Source organism: Thunnus thynnus, chromosome 9, assembly GCF_963924715.1.
Source record: "Thunnus thynnus chromosome 9, fThuThy2.1, whole genome shotgun sequence".
NCBI lineage: Eukaryota > Metazoa > Chordata > Actinopteri > Scombriformes > Scombridae > Thunnus > Thunnus thynnus.
The window spans coordinates 30,372,165-30,395,430 of NC_089525.1; the positions used below are offsets into that span (position 1 = coordinate 30,372,165).

The 23,266-nt window shown below is 38.7% G+C and overlaps 1 protein-coding gene across 3 annotated transcripts in view; it reads right to left on the bottom strand.

Annotated features, from left to right (window-relative positions):
• Nucleotides 1-23,266, bottom strand: part of htr4 (5-hydroxytryptamine receptor 4) — a 187,131-nt gene that overhangs the window by 44,072 nt on the left and 119,793 nt on the right. For 2 of the 3 annotated variants that reach the window (XM_067600022.1, XM_067600019.1), the window contains exon 6: nt 22,433-22,990. In XM_067600022.1, the coding sequence (XP_067456123.1) occupies nt 22,433-22,990 (558 nt within the window). Of the gene's footprint in view, nt 1-22,432; nt 23,002-23,266 lie in introns of all 3 variants that reach the window. The other variant, XM_067600021.1, reaches the window with a different exon arrangement.

Genomic DNA, 23,266 nt, shown 5'->3' on the forward strand with positions numbered 1-23,266 from the left:
GAAGACAAAAGGTAAGAAGTGAAACAAGGGATGAACAGACACAAACAAAGTGAGTAAATAATTCAAAAAAGGAAGAAAACGGATAGATGAAGGGTGGAAGAAAGACAAAATGGGGGATAAAAAAAAGAAAATGAGGAATATTAAAATAAAACGGGGACAGAAAAGAAAAGACAAAGGATGTTGCAATGGGAAGCAAGAAGAGGAAACATAAGAGATGAAAAATTATGAAAACAGAGAGGAAAAAAAAGAAATACAGAGAACAATGCAAGAAACAAGGAGGAAGAAGAGGCATACGAGGAAAGCAAATGAAACATAAAAGGTAAAGGAAAGTAGAGGAGGAAAGGAAGAAGGGAATAAAAAAAAGGAAGGGAGAGAGAGAGGGAGGGAGGGAGAGAGAAAGGGAAAAACAAGGTTAGTTTACACCCAGACGACCCATCAGACAGCAGACAAGACAAGACTTCTGTATGTGTGTGTGTGTGTGTGTGTGTGTGTGTGTGTGTGTGTGTGTGATTATGATAGTACTGGGAGCATCATCATTACTCAAAATGTAATTAAATTACATCATATGGGCTACATTATAAAACAATGTATAGAGTACACACACACACTCCCAAACACACACACACACACAAACATATACAGAGAATCCAAAGTGGAAAGATTCATTCATCATTTCAGCAAAGGCCTCAAAAGCAACATGAGTTTAAATTCAAGAGACAACAGTTGTAGGAATAACGGATGGTGGATGAATCAACAAAACATCGAACTTTAACAAAAAAAAGTCCGCTGTTCATTTCCTGTTTCCTACCAACAAGTCAACATTGGTTTCTTTTAACCACGACCACCGTTGTTCCCTAAACGTAACCAAATTGTTATTACTGTTATAACCCCTACCGTGATCTTTCCCTATAGCTAAACATGCTGTTTGTGTAGCTAAACCTAATCAAACCTTAATGATATACGTTGTCCGATCATAAAACAACAACGTCATCCTGCTTACAGTGGACCAGATAAGATTATATGTCGTCCTGCAGGGCGTGGATGACTTGTATTTTGTTGTTTTAAAAACTTGTTGCTGCGGTTGTTAACGTCACTCTGCTGCCAATGTTGAGCAAAAGGAAATCTGGATGTGGCACCAAAGATAAGGTCACCAATCAACAAAATAATTAGGATTCGTCCTCTGGTGATGATGAATATTGAATCATATATGGGAATCATATCAAGAAAATCATGCTAAACCAGAGTGTTGGATGAACCCAATGACCCAACCGTCAAGACTCTCATTGGCTGCAAACAAAGGAGACAAAAAAGTAACACTTCATTTTATGGATTTCTTTGTTTTCTGGTTAATTCTTGGATCAGAATTGACACATATGCAAGTGTTTTTTTCCTGTTGAGTTCCTGGAATGTACTGAGCAATTTGATGCCTCGTAAATATGGTGAAAGTGAATGTCTCAGTCTGTGCGATTGTTAAGTACCTGCTAACTCGTATGTAAGAAAAAACAGTGACTGTTTATATGCAACTTTTAATTTCAATTGTTTCTTTTTTTAATTTATTTTGGAAAGAGCTATAAAACTCTTAACAACAACTAGAAAAACTAAGATCCATTTAGTAACCTGATCAAATATTCTTATATACAGTATATTGTCAGTAAAGTTAATCATCTAACTACACAGTCATTTCCAGAAAGTTATTAGTAAACTAATGGGACAATAAAATGAATGTGTTACAGAATAACAAATTAAAACAAAAAAAAACCACACACACACACACAAGCCTGACACCAATCAGTGGAAGCTGAACACACACCAACCACAATGACTCATTAACAAGATACTCACACACATTTCGTACACACTCAGTATCCATATCATCACAGTCTGTCAATCTCCTTCCTCCTTCATCACATTTTGTTTTTTTTCCTTTATAGTCTCTGTCACACACACACACACACACACACAAACACAAATCATGTCCACATCATAACACTCAGTCAGTGGCTCGGTGGTAACCGTGGAATTTTTGGCCAAATCTGACATTTAATGAGCTCGACCCAAATCTGTCTGCTTTTGATGGGGGATGTGGAGCAGCCACGTGGACATAACAAGCCCAGAAACTCTAAAGAACCCCCCCCCCCCCCCCAACCCTGAGACATCAGCAGGGATTGAGACACTGAAAAAACCTATTAGTGGACAGAAAGAGAGAGAGAGAGAGAGAGAGACAGGCTGACAATGTACAGATTGAAGCCCCTTTCACACATGCACTGCAACCCTGAAGTTATCCGAACGTTACCCAGAAAAGCAGGTCATTTTCTGGAGAACTCACAGTGAGCGAGTGGGCTTGTTGATTTCTATCAAGCGGCTGGCGCTGGGTAAACGCAGCGGGCTGGCTAAGCTGCATTGGTTTGACTGGGCTTTCTAAAGTCTCCATGATGATTCTGATCCACCCAGAAGGTAGCACTTGTAGATACTAAGTCCAAGACAACTGGAATTTCTATTCCCTTGTTACAGGAGAAAGCTAAATGATGACAACTGAATGATAAAACACTTGAAATATTAAGGCTGTCAGCGTTAAGTTGTTACGTAACGCTTGCTATTTTAAGGAAATAAATTGCCTGAATCACTTTACAGTAATCCGCTCATCCGGCTGAGTATAAGTTTTGCTTTTTTGAGGCTTCATGACGACTGCAGTTCAATCTTGCAAGGTCAAAGCAAAATATTCAGGACTGTCTAGAAAAGTGAGGAACTTAAAGAGAAATGAAAGCTTTTTCAGTGCAAAATAAATAACAATCTTTGGTAAATCAATATGCATTTTCTATCTTTTCGATCCTTCTCTAACCCTTTCTCAAGGACAAGACTGTGTTCTTCTCTGTATTTATATACTTAATATAACACAGATTTGTATTAGAACTGACAGGATCCAAAAACAGTACATGTAACGTTTTTGATCAGCCACTCAGCACGTACCACATTACTGTCTTGAATTCTGATGACAACTACGGTTATAAAATACCACAGACGGATCAGATTTCTCCCATAACCCCGTTTTACAGCACACAAAATTAATAAAACCCTGTAGTTCACACAGCTGAATCTCTCTTTGCACCCAATGACACCTGCAGCTATGGAAACCTGTCAAAGCTACAATAAATGAGCAGCTCTTTTAAAGTTACTTACTCAGCCCGAATGCAGGCTACTCATTTATGGCCTTTCTATACACTGGAGAGCAGATATCTGCTGTGAAAGTCAAGTTAACTAATAGTCACAAAGTCCGTGAACATTCTCAGTCATCCAGGTCACGCTTATCCGAGGAGGGGTTGAATCGAGGCCACCTGGGCTTGGTTGAAGATACCTGAAGACATTTCAAGGGGCCTCTTCAGTTCTAATTGATGGTGGGGAGTCTCAGGTATTTACCCTCTGTGAGGTCATTATCAAGGTCATTGATAGCACTCGGTTCGCTAGTGCTCCTGGCTGTTGTAATGACAGTCATGAGAGTCATTAGAGTCACCTGAGGAGGAGTTGCAGGAATTGTGGTCAAATGTGAATGATTGTTACGTCTCCTGGGGTGGAATGAAAGGACAGCGTTGTAGGTGGGCGATAATTGGTGTCGTACACCTCCTCCTCTCTTGAGGGATGGTTTCTCTACTTTGGAGGCCATCAACCTCAAAGTAGAGAAACCATAGCCACAGAGTCCGGTTTCATTGCTTCTCTTTTTGGCTGATCCAAAAGTCAAACATGGGATGGATGGGAATATCCCTTTGGCACACTTTATTTCCAACTAGACAAAAAAACGATGGAAACATTTTTCAAGCAAAGATGGAAATTTTAAACAAATATAACGAAGTAAAACTAAAACCATTTGCTATAATTGTAGACAAAGGACAGATTACAGTTTGGGTTGGAAAATGGAGAGTTTGCAAAACTTTGTTTTAGTTTTGGAATCAGGTCCTTTGGGTCTGTATGGGCTTGAGTCCAGCGTCTGGTGGGTCTTCTTGGGTATGGATCTGTATGATAAATAGGCCTACTTCAGGTTTGGGTACAGAGACGGATCCTTTTTTGGTCAAGTACGATATTTGGACTGAGATTGACCTCAATGCACTAAAATACATTTTTTGGAATTTTCCACTCAGCTATTCCTGTTGAGTATATTATAATCTGTTATAAAATACTTGGAAGGAAAAGCAGCTAGGGAGCATGTGTGGAGTGTTAGCTGCAGTTGTTTGTTGTGAGCTTGTGGTTGAATGCAGCTGACAGCATCATAGCAGCATTTAACTTGACAGCCTCAAAGCAATGCTTCCTGTTAGGATTTTCTCTGTTTGGTTTTTGTTTATATCCGCAAGACAATGCAGTCCAGACACACACACACACACACACACACACACCACACACACACACACACACACACACACACACACACACACACACACTCACACACACACAGAAATGCAGGCTTAAACAGCTGTGCAGAAACAAATATAGACACTGGAATGAAAATGCAAATAAATATACACATTCTTTCTCTTCCTCGCAGACACACACAAACACACACTTGTTATCTCTCTCTCTTTTTATCTCTTGCATATGAACACACACACACACACACACACACACACACACACACACACACACACACACAGTGGTATTACTACACAGACACACATTCTTACAAGTGGGGACAGTGTGTGTGTGTGTGTGTGGTATTGCTTCAGGTCCGTTATAGAGGAACCGAACAGACACGACACACACACTGAACACTGCTGGAAACATGATGTAGAGATGAAGTCCAATATACAGTATTTATGAGAAGAAATGGAGACAAATAGAAAATGAAGGGAAGGAGGGTGAGAGAATGAAAATGGCATGATGGAAGAAAAGAAACAGATAAATGAGAAAAGGTGAAGAGAAAGTAAAATGAATAAAGAGAAAAGAAGAAGAGAGACGATGAATGAAAGTGGATGATAGGACAATGAAGGGATGGGAAAAGATAAAAGACAGGAAGGGACAGAGAAACACAAAATAAAATAAGGAAGAAACGACTAATAAAAAACAAATTATTAAAAAGAAGTTGCTTGTCAGAAATGCCTCCCATAAACCAAATGATATTTTATCAATCAGCCAATCAAGTCTAGTGTATTATCTGAAATGGGCAGCTAAGCAGTTTCTGAAGTTATGCAACCGTCCGACAGGCACGAAGGAGTATACCGGCCCCTTCAGGTCATTCATTGTTCCTGTTCCTTCAGCTCAGTTACACACCGAAGCCACAAATGCCGGCCTGCCTGATTAGCACCACACAATGCAACACCAGTCAGTCATGTGATATGTGACTTTTCGGAACAAACAATTTGTGTGATGAGAGTGTGTACCTAATAAACTGTAAATGCAATGTACGGTAACTCTTGATATAAATGTGCATATTTTGGCAGAGTGTCCATCTTTTGTGTGCGTATGTGTGTGCAATAGTCTGTTCAGTAGCCGAGTCTCCTGCCAACAGCTAAAACATAACAGTGTGTGTGTGTGTGTGTGTGAGAGAGAGAGAGAGAGAGAGAGAGAGTGTGTTGCCTTCCAGTTGTTTAGTTGGCCTCTCATCTCTCTTGTTACCCTTGGAAGTGATGCATGAAAGCTGACACCTCAGACAGAATAACACAATATATATATATGTTACGTATTTATGTATGTATATGCATCTGTGTTTGTTTGAATGTAATGACCCCTTCATGTTGATTCTCCTCCAGTCTCCTGCATACGGAGCAGACGGAGCAGTGGGAGGCTGAGTAGCGGGCTGTATATTTTTCAGCCAAAGGTAATATTCCCAGCTGGAGAGAACTCAGTGAATAATGAAGAGAAGCTGCTGTTTGTTCTGCCAGTAAAAACCCGACCCGCCGAGTGTGATAACATTTTTCACATCCTCGATACACCGGGCTGCATGAGGGCTTAAAACGTCAAGGAAGAGAGAGATCAACAATTGTTGGTGTTTGACACATTTCCGTTGGTTGTCTTTGTGTTTTGGATGGAGCATATAATTTACTTTTTTTTAAACCTGCCTCATATACGTCCTCCTCCTCAGTTAGTGATTTCCTTCAAAGCGAACATGTGGCATTACTCAAAAGTCAATGTCTTTGGGCTGCGTTGCATTCAGGTATGTTTTTCTGCTCCTGTGGATGCAGCAAATCGGTCTCTGTGGCGCTTCAGTGATTGATTTCTCCCTGTATGATTGCTGAATTATTTCAATAGAAACAAGCACTGGGTCTTTGATTTTCAAAGAGTGACGCAGATTTAAAACAGGGGAATCAATTTTTAGAAATAATGGGCCAGAGTTAAACTAAATTCATAGAACTACAGTAAAACTGTAATTGCCTCTTACAAATAAACACTTTGAAATCATTCATTTAACAAAATTTGCTATTAAAAAGTTCAGCAGTTCAATATAAGCAGGGAAATTAAAATCAATGCCACTCAAGTATAACCTGCTGGCACTAATCTATCTTCATATCTCTGTAGTTTTAAAGTATCTCAAAATGTTTGATGTAATTATTTATCATGCTCTTTCAAAAGGCTGCATTTACTGTTATTATTTGTTGCACTATCTTCAACCAGTTGCCTCAAATTTTTGGTTTTATTTCCTTTAATTTATCATGTTTAATGGAATTTTGTTCCCCTATTGTTTAAAATAATAATAATAATAATAATAATAATAATAATAATAATAATACCTTTATTTATATCAGACAGCAAAAGCCACCACTGGGGCCCTGCTAGAGCATCTTAGAGCATCCTCATTATTATTGCTTACTGCATTGTCGAGGAGCCAAAACCCAAAACCAAGATTTTTACTCTCTTATACTTTTGTAATGATGTAACAATAAAGAATCTTGAATCAATGGAGACAATGACAAATCATCATTTAATAAATTCTAACTTGACCTTTAAGAAGGGTTTTGCATAATGAAAAAATGCAATCTGGGAGTCCAAAAAGTTAATTTCTTTAAGCCCTGACGCAGCTTTACACTCACTGAAGAGGCTGTGTGTCTTATGTTGATTTAAGGTCAAACCTGAGCAGTGAGAGAATAGACAAATATCAAAAAGCTACGATGTGTCTGACTGCAGATGCTTAAAGGGAAATTCAGATTTTGCACATCAGAATCTGTTTACAGGTGTTGGGGAGTATGATATATGAAAAAAGTCGCATTAAGCCATGAAATCCGATTAATTTTTTTAAAATGAAAGAAATCTGGAGATGTGGAGTTCAAAGGTTAACATCTGTGGCCCGCTCCTCATCTCTGTTTGAGGCTAGCAGCTCCAGGCTACATTAGCCGCTACTAGCATGACACACCTGATTCTCCAATCAAACTGTTGGCAGTCTAGTTGCATTGTGGGTAATGTAGGCACCAGGTTTTGACATGGAAGAAGAATGCTTTGAATAAAAACAACAATATCTCTGGTTCCGCTGCACTGATTTTTAAACTGTCCATCATGAATCTGACAATGTTAAATGACTGCCATGATGTCTCTTTTAACTTTATATTTCAGTGTTTTTCAAAATGGAGAAACTTTTACATTTATATCTTTTAGTACTGTCTTTGCTGCCACGGTAACCCAGTTTCTAGTCAGTGATGAATAAAGCTCATCACGTCTTAATTTGGGAAACTTTGACACGTTTGATTGAAGAAGCTCCGATATGGAACACTGCACTGTAATACACTCAGCTGCACCAATCAAATCCATTTGTCACATGAAAATAATCTCGCTCTTAATGAGATGAAAAGATTAAATTAAATGGGCTAATTTTCTTTCAACTTTAAGATGCCAAAGTGCTGAATTGATTCCATCTGAAAAGAAAATTAACTTTACTAATTGTACTAAATGAAGTACAGAGTGTTTCAGTGTTTTATGTGTGTGTAAGAGAGAGAGAGACTGTAATCTGCTGTGTATCTGTGCCTGTGTATTTCTATATCTCATCCTGTATTTGCAGAAATACTTAGAAAAAAAAGAACATTATGTGATAATGCATCTATAAAATACAGTTTCTTATGTCTGAATATTTCACTCAGTACACATGCTATTAAAGCTTCAGGGAGGCACCGCTCAAAGCAGATACGAAATATATAATATGTGACAACAATATGTGATCTTGAAGTGAACTTGGTCAAATCTTTAAAGATACTCGAGAAAAACTTTGAGAGATGTATCAAGGATCAATAAGTAAGGATCAAACCATTTTAAATGACATTTAAAAATCTAATTTAAAGCTAGATTAATTGATTTGGCCACTTCAGGGCTGTGGAACAAGCTGAAAACACAACAGTGACAAGTTATAATCTTATGAAGTTGTAATGGTGAACATGTTAGCAAACATGAGTTGAGCTGAAATTCATATTCTCAGATGTTGGCGTTGTCTGTATTTATCTGAGAATATGAATCTCTGCCCTGCTCCTTCCTATAATGTGGGATGAATATAAAGAGGACATATTCTGCACATTTCCAGGTCTATATTTATATTCCGGGGCTCTACTGGAATATCTCTGCATGATTTACAGCGATTATAGCTTTTCCTTTATGAAACCCCTCAGATCAGCCTCTGTCTGAAACAGGCCGTTATAGCTCCTGTCTCTTCAAGCCCCCCCCCCCTCCTGATGAGCCCGCTCTGTTGTGATTGGTCGGCTTCCAGAAACTGTGTTCTTTACTTGAAATATAAACTTCTCAAATACATCTGTACGTGTTGGGGCCGAAATCCGATATGAGAGTGGACAACACAAACAACCCATGGAAAAACCTTAGCAACCGAGGCTATGGAACGGACATATATGGGCATGTACGATGATCTGATGTCAACTCATTGGCAGGGAAGAAAAAATTGTTTGCAAACAAAGCGCTCAGTGCTGGTTGAAGCCTTCGCTTTTGACTTACAAGGAGCATTTCTAAATATGTTCACTTCAAGTTTTGGAACTTTGACCATTTTTAGCACAGATATCCGACTTCATAACAGCATATAAATAACAGGAGGGTTGAAATAACATGCTCACAAATACATATCTGATGGCTATGTGGACTTGTTAAACTAGAAAACAAAAACACCTTCTCCAGTTGATGCTCAGAACTGCATCACAGGAGGTAAAAGCATGTTGGCAACATCGGCTCTCATTGTCCGTCAAACACAAATATGGTTTTATCCTCTTTTGGAAAATGGAAAAATGATGCATCATTAAGATTTTTACTTCCTTACATAAAAAAATGTTTTTTAATTTTATTTTATTGTTCAGCACAGTTGAAGTCACTTAACTACTGTGTGTGTTTAACCACCTCTGTGTTTTATTGCAGATTAGATGGAGCAAAATCTTCAGTATGCATACCAGCCCGGTGAGTCCACAGTGGAAGACCTCGGCTCAGTGTGTTTGTTCAGCTCTCTGCAGGTGGCGGTGAGCTTTCATACGTCTCGGCAGGATGTAACCAGTGATGGAACTTGGGTATTAAGTCGAGGCTTTAAACCGCTCTGACATAAATCATTCTGATTGTCATTTACAGGACCGGAGATCCAGTATAAATAAGAAGATGGGGACATAACGCTCTGAAACCAAGCTTTACTTTCCTTTCTCTCCATTCAACAATCTCTCCTCTATATCTCATTTTCATTGCTTCTTTTCCCATCTCTCCCTTCCTTTTTTCTTCATCTCTATCTCCTCACCTTTCCTCCTTCTCTCTCATCTCTCCTCACCTCTTCTTCCCTTCTCTATCTCCTCTTTTCACCTCCTGACACCTCTTTACTTCTCGCCTCCGCTCTTTCCTCTCCTTTCTTCCTCATTTTTTTCTCCCTCTCTTCATCGCCTCTCCTGTCCTCTTGTCTTTCCACTCCTCTCATCCTCTATTCCCCTTCCCTTTCTCTCATTTTCTCATCTCCTCTTCTCTCCTCTTCCTGCCCTCTTTCTCCTCTATCATCTTAACTTTCCTCTTATATTCTTCTTCCTATCACATCTTTTTGTTGGTACTCTTCTCTACTTCTTCCTCTTCTCTTGTTTCCTCTCCTATACCTTCTTTCCTTTATTTCCTGTCTTCTCTGCTTTTCTTCTTCTTCTTTCCTTTTTTCTCTCTTCTTTTTCTTGTCTAACAATTCCTCCCCACTCTCTCCTCTTTCACCTTTACTTATCTCCTCCCTTCCTTTCCTTTCCTTCTGTTCCTTCTCTCCTCACCACTCATTCCCTTCTTCTTTCTACCTGCTGTCTTCTCCTCTCCTTTCTTTTCTCCTCTCCTCTCTGGCAGTGAAGAATTGCTTCTTGAATACAGTTTGTTCTCTCAGCAATGACAGGCTTCAGATATACGACTCCGATGAGGCTATAAACAGTCAGCAGGCTTACAGTTGGTGTCTGTGTCTGTGTATAATGGATTGTATTAATATGCCTTGGAGAATATAGAAGTATTATGTGTTATGCTTTACTTGGCCAGTGTAAACTGGCTAATAGATCATATCCAACCTGTGTATTATTCAAACAGCTGCTGTTCACGCTCCATGTCTTTGTACTTTCAGAAAACAGCCTGATTTACAGCAGGTCTGCTGCTTCTCATTGCAGCCAAAGGGAAATCTATAAATCCATTTTTCTATTTTATGATGTCTACATCGTTGCTATAGTTTAAACAGCATAATAGCAGAAGTCGCCTGTCAATCAAATGGTGCAGATGGAACACCTTTTTTGTTGGTGATATTGTTTGTATCTCTATTGTCTTATATTTTTAGACTGTTCAAGTATCAGTATTTTTAAAGCGGCTATAATCAATATTTTTCGTAATGCATAGAATGAAAGTGTGTAATGTCAGAGGTATCTCTGGTAGTGATGAACCTACAGTGACTCTGCAGTTCCCCTCGACTTTACGGAGCTTTATAGCGAGTTTCAACTCATTGTTTATCTGTCCAGCTGCAACTTTACTGTTTTGGTTCACTCTCAGCGCTCTCATAGCGTCGTTTTGGGCCTCAGCAGCTGTTTTCAGAGAAAAAGCTCTAAAAACCCACTGTGCACCACCTGCTCAGCACCAAACGGCAAACAGTTAGCTATATAATGCTGGTGAACATAGTGGAGCATTTGCAGCTAAAGAGCCAGATATTTCCCTCAGGAGTCGACTTACATTCACCAGGTGGACAAAAACATGACTCCAAATGAATGATAATGTTGCTTCGTAACAGCTGGATGTAGAAATGAGCAACTGTTTGCTAATAGATTCAACATATCAACTTGAAAGGTTATAATTATGTCAGTGTTGTGTTCACTACCTGTTTTTGCTGAAAACAAGCGGCCAAAAAAATCAGTTAATGCAGATTTAAAATTAAAAAGTCAAGATTATTTGTTTGCTTGTTATTTGAGGTATGTATGTGTGCATATTACCTTTTTCTGTATGTGTCCATGAATGTTTCCATGTCCTCATGTGTGCATCCAATTTGTGGTTTCATGTATTTATATCTTGTATGTATGGATACATGGATGCATTCCACATATACATTTATCTTTTATCTTCTATTAATATAAATAGGGTTATCTATTTGATTTACAAGCACTGCTAAAAGTTCATGTAGGGTTGAGGTCATATTAATGGGGACGTGTCCCATCAATTGCGCAGCATGCTTGTTGACATACAGGTCAAAGTGTTTGGATATATGTTTTAATAATGGGGAAGGGGTGTTAGAGTGTGTCCATCCTTGACCCTTACTTACATAATAATATTTTAGATGTCAATAGCAAACAAAAGCTGGAATAATGAATATAAAAGTGTTAAAGAATACTGACATGGCAGTCAAACTCATATTTGGCTTTATGTAACCACAGTGAGCAGGTTGACCAGATCCACCTCAAATTTGGTCAGAAAAGCTTTAAGACCTTCATGGTGCTACATGATGAAGTTTGTGAGTTTTCATTGAACGCTGTTGCCGTGGCGATGTAGCAAATTTCGATGTTTCGACATGAAAAAAGAAACTGTTGTAACTCGTTTGATAAGAGTCCTGGTCTGAAGACATACACAGACCACCATTGAATCATAGTCATGGTGCCTCCTACTGGCAACAGGAAGTTATAGGCTCCATACTTTTACTGACTTTGACTGCGACACACCCAGATGTGCACGAAGGCGCTAGGGCCTGATAATCTCTGTTTGCAGCTTTAATTAATTTTGCATCCAGATTCTTCAGCTGTTTCAGTCACATTCACAGCCGTACAAGGGACGACAACCATAAGCCTTATCACCATTTGTGGGAGAACGCGCCATGAGTCATGACCTTTTGCCTTCAGCGAATGAATAACCCACCCTCCTGCAGCCAGTGATTAGTTATGGAACAAAGTCCACCGAGGGTCAAACGGGAACAGCCATTGTGTTAGTTACATTGTGCCTTCTTACACACATACATGCATCACTTCCCTGTTCACCCTGACCCTCACAGTAAGAGATCGTACCTGTGAGAGCATCGTGTTTGACTTGTTGAAGACGAATGGGGGAGAAATATCAGCCATCACTTCTCTTGGATAATGATAGAGCGCAGCGAGAACCCAAATTTAACACTCAGTGTGTGACTCAGACACTCATTAATCCCACCTCAGGTCTCACTCCTGAGCTTTTCCTGTACTGTACCCATTAAAGAAGCGGTCTCATGCCCGGCTGATATACCCCTGGCATTTTAAAAACCATTATCTGAGCTATGATATTTCCACCATTGCTGAGCCCCTCCACTACCTCCTACAGGCTGAATGGCCTTGGTGTAATGGACTGTGGGGTAAAGGTTATATAAAACAAGTTTGTGCCCATAAAACTCCCTAGTGAGAGGCAATGCTGCCTATTAAAAAGTGAATAGGAGGAAGGAACACCCAGATCAAATGCTCAATTGAAACTTCATTTCTTTTGAAAACTCATGTTGGTGAAGGGCATCGGGTAAGGAGAGTTTAGTAATAGAGAGTTTGATTTAAGAGGGGGCGGGATTATCTAGACTATTTGTTGCCTTTCCTCCTTTTATCCTCTTTTCCCCCCTTATTCCCTTTTCATTTTAACTGGTTGTCATTACTGTTCTGCTATTTCCTTCTTTTTTGTTTTTTTTTTAGTTGTTTTTTTATTATGTACTGATTGAATGTCAAGTTAATACCTGAGCAATAACTGACCCCCCAAAATTAGTGATTTGGTTGGACCTTTTAGTTACAGACTTCACATACCTGCCACAGAGTTCATGGTGATTTGACAGCAGATGCAAAAAAACAAACTTAAACTGTGTGAAAACACCTTTTGAAGCATTTTGATCTACTCTTCTCCAAAAAGTTGCAGTTTTTAAAGACATTCAAGCGCCCATTTCTAAACCATGAAAATCCCCAGAGAGAGTAAAGGATGATCTACTGGAAGTGTTTTACAACATAAAGTCAACCGACTGGAGGCCTGGACTCAAAGACCGAATGTTTTGAAGCAGTAGGTGTACAGTGATATTGTATTATTATTATATTTTTATTTTATTATTATTTTAGTTCATGCTGTCACAACACTGAAATGAAGAGGAATGTGGTAATTTTTGGATAATGTGTCAAATTATTGATGCAGACACTTTTTGTCCATTGAAGAAGACTGCTATCATTGCTGATGAAGACAGTACTACCAGTGAACTGAACAACAGACGAGTGACAGCTTCCTGTGTTAGAACCTCAAATCAGATGACAAAATGATCCAGTTATTAGAGACACTTTACCTGCATCAGCATGGATGGATTCATGCCTGCGATTGCTCATGAATAAGGCTTGAGCAGAATTCTTTTTCAGGGCTTTAGTGCACTAAAGTGGTCTGATTTGCATATATTTATTCCTCAACAATTATATGAAATCTCTGTGCTCCTAGGAGATGAAAACGTGCATAGGCAAATGCTAAAAATGTATTGTAGAATCTCAGTCTAATAATATTTTGCTCTCCTGAGATCCTGCTGGGATTTCGGAAGAGAAAGCAAAAGGCAAACATTGAAATGATTTACCAATCTGTGTCCTCTAAACATACGTAGATTTTATAGCTCGACTTTCTCATTCAGCTTTGATTAATGGTGCTTTCTGTAGTTTTGCATACGCAGTTTTTCTATGCAATCACAGATTACAGTAAATATTGTAAGTGGTGGCTTTCACTTCCCAAAAAGTGGTTTTGATAACATGACTGAAGATTGTAATAAAACTGTAAGACAATTAAATATGACCCATAATGCAAAAAACCCCGTCATTGTCATTTAACCATACTTAAAGCTGCAGTGTGTAGAACCTAGTGGCATCTAGTGCAACAGACTTGGCAGAAATTGAATATTATATACATGAGTATGTTTTAATTAGTGTATAATCACCTGAAAATAAGAATTGTTGTGTTATACCTCAAATCAGATGACAAAATGATCCAGTTATTGAAGACATTTTACCTGCATCAGCATGAATGGATTCATTTTAAAAGCTGAAACAATTTATGCAACTGCTGATGAATAAGGCTTAAGCAGAACTATTTTTTTCCAGGGCTTTAGTGCACCAAAGTGGTCTAATTTGCATTCCTTCTCCAACAATTACATGAAATCTCTGTGCTCGTAGGAGATGAAAACATGCATAAGCAAATGCTGAAAATGCATTACAGAATCTTGTGCAACAACATAAGCTCATATACAATAAATCAATATTTGCTGAGATGTATGTTTAATAGTAGTGTTCAGTGTCAGTGCAGGAAGTGAGAGTGTATCAAAACTGTCAGGACTGTCTTAAACTTGTCGGTCTTGACAGTTGCTTTATTTAAACATGGATCCGTAGTTTTGAAGGAGAAAGCAAAGGCAAACATGATTTACATGACATCTGTCTCCTCTAAACATCCATAGATTTTGTAGCTCAAGGCAAGGAGGGCCATTCATTTGGTTGTAATCTGCAACCTCATTGCTAGATGCCACTAAATCCTCCACACTGCACCTTTAAATTGCTATACACAGATGTATAGGAAATAGAAGAGCAGAATACCCGTAACTGTAGAACCTCTTGCATCCTGAAATGACTCCTCTAAAAGGTCAGACCGGTTACACCCTCTGGATGTGGGGTCGTGGGTGGGAGGACACCTGTAGCTGTGCGTGCCAAGGATCAATTCAGCCATCATCAGTGTCAGGATCAATACATCCTGCACACCTGAGACATGTTAATCTGACTTGACTGTGTGTCTGCTTTAATTTCTTCATGTACTGTATCTCAGGTGTGTTAATCTCAGATTGCAGCTGCCTGTCTGATCTTAATTAGCTTCCACAGAGTTCAGTCAGGGATCCTAAATTATAAACTCACACAAACCAACTGGAACTTGAGAATGAAATGACCATTTTTTTTATCCCTAAATTCATAATTTTTCCATCCACAACAAAAACAATACATCCTCTGCAACCGAAATTGGACAGAAAGTAAATATTTTCTTTTTATTGCGCCATGTTTTCTAACCTTCACTTCTCCTCTTTGTTGAAATGACTCAGTTTCCCTTTGAGGCTTATTCAAGATTCAAGATCGTTTTATTTGTTTAATAGGATAATTTATCTTGAACATAAATGCTCCCTCATAAAAAGTTATACAAATGCAGTTCAGACGAAGCTCATCTAACTTGATTTCAAATTGCACAAATATGTAAAAATATTCTCTCAGAAAAAGACCGAGATGTCCTTTCAAGGAGACAAAGAGGATATTCATAAACTGAAGGCAAGGTCTGCCAACTTCTGTCAACCTTTTAAATACTTTTTCTTGTGTAAATATCAGTTAAATGCAACAAAATATTTATTCAAACGAATCCAATAGAGAGAAATGAATAGTGTGATGAGTGTGAGTGAGAGAATGTTCGTGCCTGCTAAAGATTATATTAACAGGGAAAGATAACATGTTGTTGAAAAAGTGCTTGTTTAAGAATTGAGGATAAAATGTGACCTTATGTGTCCTTCGAGAAGTTACAACCACACTTTTCTATCTATTTCTATCTAACAGTGACATTCATTTAATTTGATAACTTTATCAATTTATATAAATCAAAGTATCGTCTGTAAGAAACAATTTTATACATATAATTATCTGCTTTACTCTCTCTCAGCGAGCCATGTCTCTCAGGTTAAATAACAATATATATCTGACACTAATTAAAATGTAATGCAAAATATCTTGGAGTAATATTCTATTTAAAACTTTGAGTTCTTTATGTTCTCATATCTACCAGCCTCCCGATAAGACTTGAAGGAAAAAAAACAAACAAAAAACACTTTTACTGTTTGGTTTTTACTGTGTCTGGTTTCTTGGTTTAACTGTGTGGGTGCTGTGATGACATGACTGCCAGTGAATGCTTCTTTCAGATTAATCTGTTCTCTTTCTATTAATCATGATCATCATTACATCATCACTTCAGATCAACTGTGTTGTGTCTGTGTTTGACATGAAAGCCTGTACATTGTTCTGACCTCAAAATGACTGGTATGACTGTGTTGGTGTTTCCTGATTGTGTGAAATCTAAAACTTAAACACAACAACAGTAAAACAACGGAGCTAAAAGGAAGAGCTCACAGTCCCGCCCACACAGTTTGATTGACATGTACAGGTCAGAAACGCCACAGTGATGATCGCTGAGCACCAAAGATGGAGACACAACAAATACAACAAACTGACAGCTGATTACCACAATCTGATTACCGCACTAATTCCTGTTTCAACTGTCAAACTCCATCAACTACGGAGGAAATTGAACAAACAGATTTAGATGTACTCAATGAACAACAATAAGCAGGGCTTGCAGCCAAATTCATTTCCTCTTTTTAAACGGCCCGTCAAACTAAACTACTAAAGAAAAAAAATGCATAATGACTTCAGGTTCTCTGTATAATGAATTAGAGTTTGTATGAGTATTTGATGATGCAAAACTAATTTCCTGAGTGGGATACTTTGTGTATATGCGCATCTTATCGTTGCAGCGACAAATAAATGTCACCAACAAGTCAAGCGTAACATTTCCAGTTATTAGGAAGACATGACAGCCTGTCTCTGTGCATAAATCAGAGAGGAGCTCCTACAGCTATGGAACCAGGATTCTGACTGTATTTTTAGAGATTTATGAGCATTTACAGTACACGCATGGTGAGATGGGACATTTCATTAAAGGGGTCATCTTGAAATTAACTGTAGTCACCAACCTCCAGTTTTATTTTGAGCTTAGATGAAATGATGAGTACATTGCTGATGTCAGGCATAAACCGCAGTAGTTAATGATGATTCAGTAATAATTCAACACATGTATTTTTCATGTTATACATCTGGTTTAAATGTGAAGAGAGTGAAGATATAAGATATTGCAACCAAGCTCAATAAGCAGACTCCAGTCCAGATCATGACCGAATACCAACCTCCTCTGGATTAGGAAAAAAATTTAACCGTAACCTGAACCTGTTCTGGACCACTTTTGAGTGTCAAATCGCTATCAAGTTACCTCAGCTGTCATCATTCAGCCGTCCACTAGTCGCCACAGTTAGCAAGGTTGTTGTGAAATGCAGGAGCTTCGGTTGATGACGTAAAATGACTCGTTCAAAACTGGCCAATACAAAAAATGAAAGGTTGTCAGTGAAAAACATGAAGGTAAGAACTACAAAACTAAACCAGTTGAAGTCGTCTTATCAAGACTCCAGCAGAATAACTGTAAAATCAAACATTTTCAACACTGAGTACAGTAAAGAAATCACCAATGAACAGAGTGTATCCGTCTGGCCTTTTTATGCTCAAGTTTAAAGACGATGTTACACAACAAATGTGTCACTTCTCCTATTAATACAGAAAAGTTCAGAGTTCTGGAGTTTTTGTACTGAAATATCATCATGTAATGCTCCATTACTTGACCTTTGATGCAGTGGAAATGTATTAAGTGCACCTCTAAGACTTGTATTTGAGAAGTCCTGGGATATAATGTGTTTTAAAAAAAATATGGGTAAAACAATTTAGAATTAATTTGAAACTGAAAAAATGTAATATTCAGCCTTGTTTACCTATTTATATGATTGCTAAGAGTTAATGTTGAATTAATATATTTTTAAAAATCAGTCGGATGACTAATTGATCGATTCTATGTTTAGAAACCACTCACCCACCACGCACTCAGTTTAAGTTATCCTGCCGTGTTCCTGCTACATTTCCTGTATGTACTTGACATTGGTTTCTTTCATGTTATCTATGCACTTTATCAGTCTTCATCAGCAACCAGTGGGGACAGGAATATTAGTAGAACACACCTACACAAGAGTTCACACACCAATGGACAAAACTGAGCCCAGGCCTGAAAATTATAAGCTGTCCAGGTGATTGTGAGACTATTGGTATTGATTATCTCTGTCAACCTTACACTGATGATTACTTTCTTGCAGGGATCCCTGAAAGTCTTTTTCCTTGAAGCAGAAAAAATACTGCTAAAATAGACAGTAGACATGAGGCCCAAAGGGAGGAAAAGAAGACTCATAAATCATATATCACATTTGGACAGAGTAATACATCACTTTTTCTGTCATTTGCAGTGTGTGAGTGTAGCTGTCTGTCTGCTCTTATGTCCTTGTACTGTGAATCATGCGTCTTTATGCAAACATGAGCATGATCTTCATCTTTCCGAAGCCTTTAACAGGAAAATTAATGGATATATTTTTTAGGATGAGAGGTTGAAAACTGCGTACGAGCGGGCTGTGTCTGTGTGTTCATATAAAGCTGTGAACAAAGACACTGAAGCACAGCCATGACGATGATATGAACAGCATTTCGACAAGCCTTTGAAATGTCCACATGTCCAGTTTCCAGATCTCCAAGGAGAACAAATCACACTAATGGATGTCATCCTGTGTACAGCCACAAACCTCTGAAGTCCAGAGGTGTCAGTGCACCGTGGAGTTCCTATCAATAGCACACTGGGAGGTATAATGAGAAATTGTGCAGGAAAATGTCTAGTGTATAACCCCTGTCTTGTTGAAAAGCACAAAATTATAGTCAAATATTGCCACTAGATATCTTGCAGAAGTAATTCACGAATGCATACGGGTAAAGAATCCCAACTTCTAATGACTTCCATTATGCAAAGCGTTGTTGAAAACTCATAACATGAACTGTAGCTAATGTTGGCAAAATGGATATCAGTCGGTAGGGGATATCAATTGCTATAACAGATATTTTCCTGCAGTGAGCCTCTGGGCCCAAATCTCTTGCAGGACAGGAAGTGCACTGATGCACCGGCGAACTACTATATTCCTACGGCGGTGCGCCGGTTGGGTGTTTTGGTGACTCCCTGTGCAGAGATCCCAGTATTTGTATTTGTAACACAGTGACAGCACACTGTGTAATGTGTAGGGAGGAACTTCAAAGGCAATTATTACTTTGCACTTTTCATTTATTGCCTATTTTTTACAACCTAACTTTGTGGAAAGGAGAAGGGGAACAACAGGTTATGGAGAGTCCATTGGGAGCACTTTGCTTGTGTTAGTAGCAAAGTGAAACAAATATTCGTATAAAACCCACTATTTGTGCTTTGCCGAATAATGTATTTGTATTCGGGCACACCTCTACTCCCTCTGCACCACAGTGTGAAGAGAGGTGCGGTAGAGGGTGTGGCAATACCAATCCAGCAGCAAACTGCCATCTTGGTGCCAAGAATGAGCGCGTCTTGCACCATCCGTCGCTCGCCTGCTCAGAGCAGGTCAAAAGCTCGCTGCACTTCATGTTCCATAATATTTTGTCACTTTATTTAGTGAAGGCACATCCATATGAACCTCTCTGAAAGCAAGAAAAAAAATACAATTTCTCCCAAATTCCTGAGATTCCAGTTGACACATTATTAATATTATCAGGTCATGTCTGTTTTCTCGCTGGCAATTTCCAGTCATACTCACTTCTGAGCAGCATAATGAGTGTATAGATGACTTCCATATGGGTAGGCTCACATTAATAGCTTGCTTTCAGTCCACAGTAACAATTCTCTGGAGGTAGTCCAGAAAAGATGGAGCGTGAATGAAAATGTTACACTTACTGTCTGCAGAATGGATATTAATTGATCGGGACTTCTGTGTTGCTGTAAACACACTCATTGATTGCTTACAATGAGCTCCAGCTCCATAACGCCTTAACATGTCAACACTGTCTTGGATGGAAATGGTACAGACATTTGCTGTCTGTATATTACAACAGCTAGCAGATATCAACCCAGATGGTTTTCTTCCACAGTGTAGCTCAAATACAAATCTCAAAGGGTCTGCTCTATCTGCGTCACTGTGCAAGAGGATGTTTCATGAACAACAAAATACCTTAAACACCCCCTCCAGACACTACAATTAGAATATATAATATCTCAGATATATAATATATAATATATCTCAGACTTGGAAATTCTTATTATCTTTATTCATGTTTGTTTTTAATGCAATATATGTGGGATTGTGTGTGTATTTGGTGTTTTATTCTGTTCTTTGCTTTGTTATTACTAATTACTCATTACTTTGTAATTGCTTGTTTCGATAAGTGCTATATAAATAAATGCAAATATTTTTTCATTTCAACACTTTAACCACTGGATACAAGATGTCTCCTACTTGACTGTAAAGTCAGTGTTTGTGCACTGGAGGTTTCAGACTTCCGCATCACACTTGTGTAAGTTGCACACTTCACTAGTTGTGATATCACAAATCCTGCTCGTAGGTACACGCTTTAAACCCAGATTTTCGGTGTGAGCACAGAGAAACTTTCCACTTTTAGCAGACGAATTCGAAAACAGCTTTCTAGTGTCAAGCTCACACATTTTGTGAAGGCCAAACATCCAAAGGAAGTAACAATAAGCAAAAAAACAAAACATTTTTGCATGGAGTGGGACTTTAAATAAAACTGTACACACTGAAAAAGCCCCCTTTCAAGCATTTTATATATGTATTTAATTAGTCTTACTTGTCAAATCTGTATACACTGAAGTCTCTGAGGTGTCATCAACTAATCAGGTAGTTACCATTTGAATGTCTGCTCCATTTAACTGGTTTACTTGTCTCTAATTTGAAAATTTAACCAAAGAGTTTGTGATTTACAAGCCGCTGCCATGCAAAGGAGACAGGAAAGAGAGCTGGAGGGGGAAGGAGTCATGTGTGAGATACATGGAGGAGAAGACATGTGCTGCTGCTGACGTTCCCAGTGGGGTCAAAGATCACTCTTTAATATGGAAAAGTGCTATTTTTTACCATCACGCTATGTAGTATTTGTACTGTAACACACATATGTATGGCCACATACATGTATGGTTATTTAACCTTCTCTGTCTAAACAAGGACTCCAGGAAAAGCTTGCTATGCTACATTCATCATTATTGAATACCGATAAGATCGTCCGATCCAGGGGCAGGGATGGAGAATGGGGAAAAAATTATGATTAAATATGCAATAGGCCATTACACAGTACATGGTTAATGTCATGCTCTTATCGCTGTGAAACATGTGCTCCATGTTTAGAGATGATAGTAGGTCGGGACAGTAATGAGTCAAGACCTTGAATTGAAAGCCAGTGGACTGGGAAGGGTATTTATAGAGATAAAGTCATCTCTAAAACACCTGAAAACAAATCATTGATATTACAATGAGCTGTTGTCATGTACCAGACCGTGCTGTATATTATTGAGGAAATGTCCGCAGTAATTATTACACACAAAGCAGATAAAGGATGAACAGTCCCCTCTGTACTACAGAAATTATGAAAATCTGAAGATAAGTCATAGTTTGAGTACAGAGAAAAACAAAAACTGCAAGGGTGCAAAGACTGTATCGACTGTTAAGATCTATTTGTTTAAAAATGTCCTGTTAGCTCCACTTTTAGGGGTTAAAACAAACTAACACTTCAAGAATAAAATGGTAACATTTTGAGAACAATGTAATATTGTTATCAGGATAAAACTGTTATTTTGAGAAAAAAGAAAAAAGTCATAACATTAGGAGAATAAAGTCCTAATGAAGTGCACTTTATGACTTGAAATTATATGACTATCTGACATCTGGTTGTTATATTTTCATTTCTTAACAATTTTTTTCTCTCAAAATATTTTCGCTTTATTCTAAATATTATGACTATAGACTTTTCTCCCCAAAAATGGACCTGATTCTCTGTCAAACAGTATTTTACAGGAAATCACTGCTGAGAACATATCATTCACAACATCTTACTTTTAACCCCAAAATGTGAGATATTGGCAACATATATGACCTTTTTGACTCCAACAAAAACTCACACAACATGATGTTTACATGTGCATCCATTGCTGCCAATTAATCCTGAGTAAACAATAAGAATTGCTATGGATCACCTTCACCATCACCATCTACTTTAGCTTTTTAAATTATAATTTCTTCTGTATTTTTGTAAATGACTATAATTACAATGAATCCGACCCGATGAGTAACAAGATTTAGAGCACTTACTTGAGTACATGCGTGGAGCCGTTGATCTGTGTGGCTGCGCAGGGAGCGCTGGACCCCAGGATGGACGGCCTACGGTACCTCTTCCTCCCGCAGCACAGGATGATGAGGAAGGCACGGCGGAAGGACTTGTTGAGAAAGGCGTAGAGGATGGGGTTCAGCATGGAGTTGATGTAGCCCAGCCACAGGCAGGCTGCCCACAACTGTTCCGGCACTGTGTAGTCTATGAAGGGGTCCACTACATTGGTGATGAAGAACGGCGCCCAGCAGAGACAGAAACACCCCATGATGATGCAAAGCGTCTTGGCTGCTTTAGTTTCTGTTCGCATACGATGGTTTCGTTGATGATCAGCAGAGTCCGTACCAGCACCAGGTGCGCCGGCTCCTCCGGCCCGTTGCAGCATGCTGATCTGTCGGGCGTGTGCACGGGCCGTGATGTAAATCCTCTGGTAGGCCAGCACCATGAGGACCAGAGGAATGTAGAAGGCCACCACAGAGCAGGTGAGGGCGTATGGCTTGTTGACCATGAAGACACAGGATGTTGAGTTGCCTGCACTGCTCCTTTCCTCAATCTGGTAAAAACAGATCAACATCAAGGAAAAGAGTTAAACAGGCAGCTCAAGTCAAGTTTAGTTATGATCTTTGGAATAAACCTAAGTATGTCCAACCTCGTAGAAGTATTTGATGTCAAACTGAGAGAAGAAGAGCAGAGAACAATGCCTCCTCATCCAAAAGAAGACAATACCGTTGCTCTGATGCATATCAAACATCATACGCCGCAGTGTTAAAGGGGACGTATCATGCACATTTCCAGATTTTTGCATAATTTACAGTTTA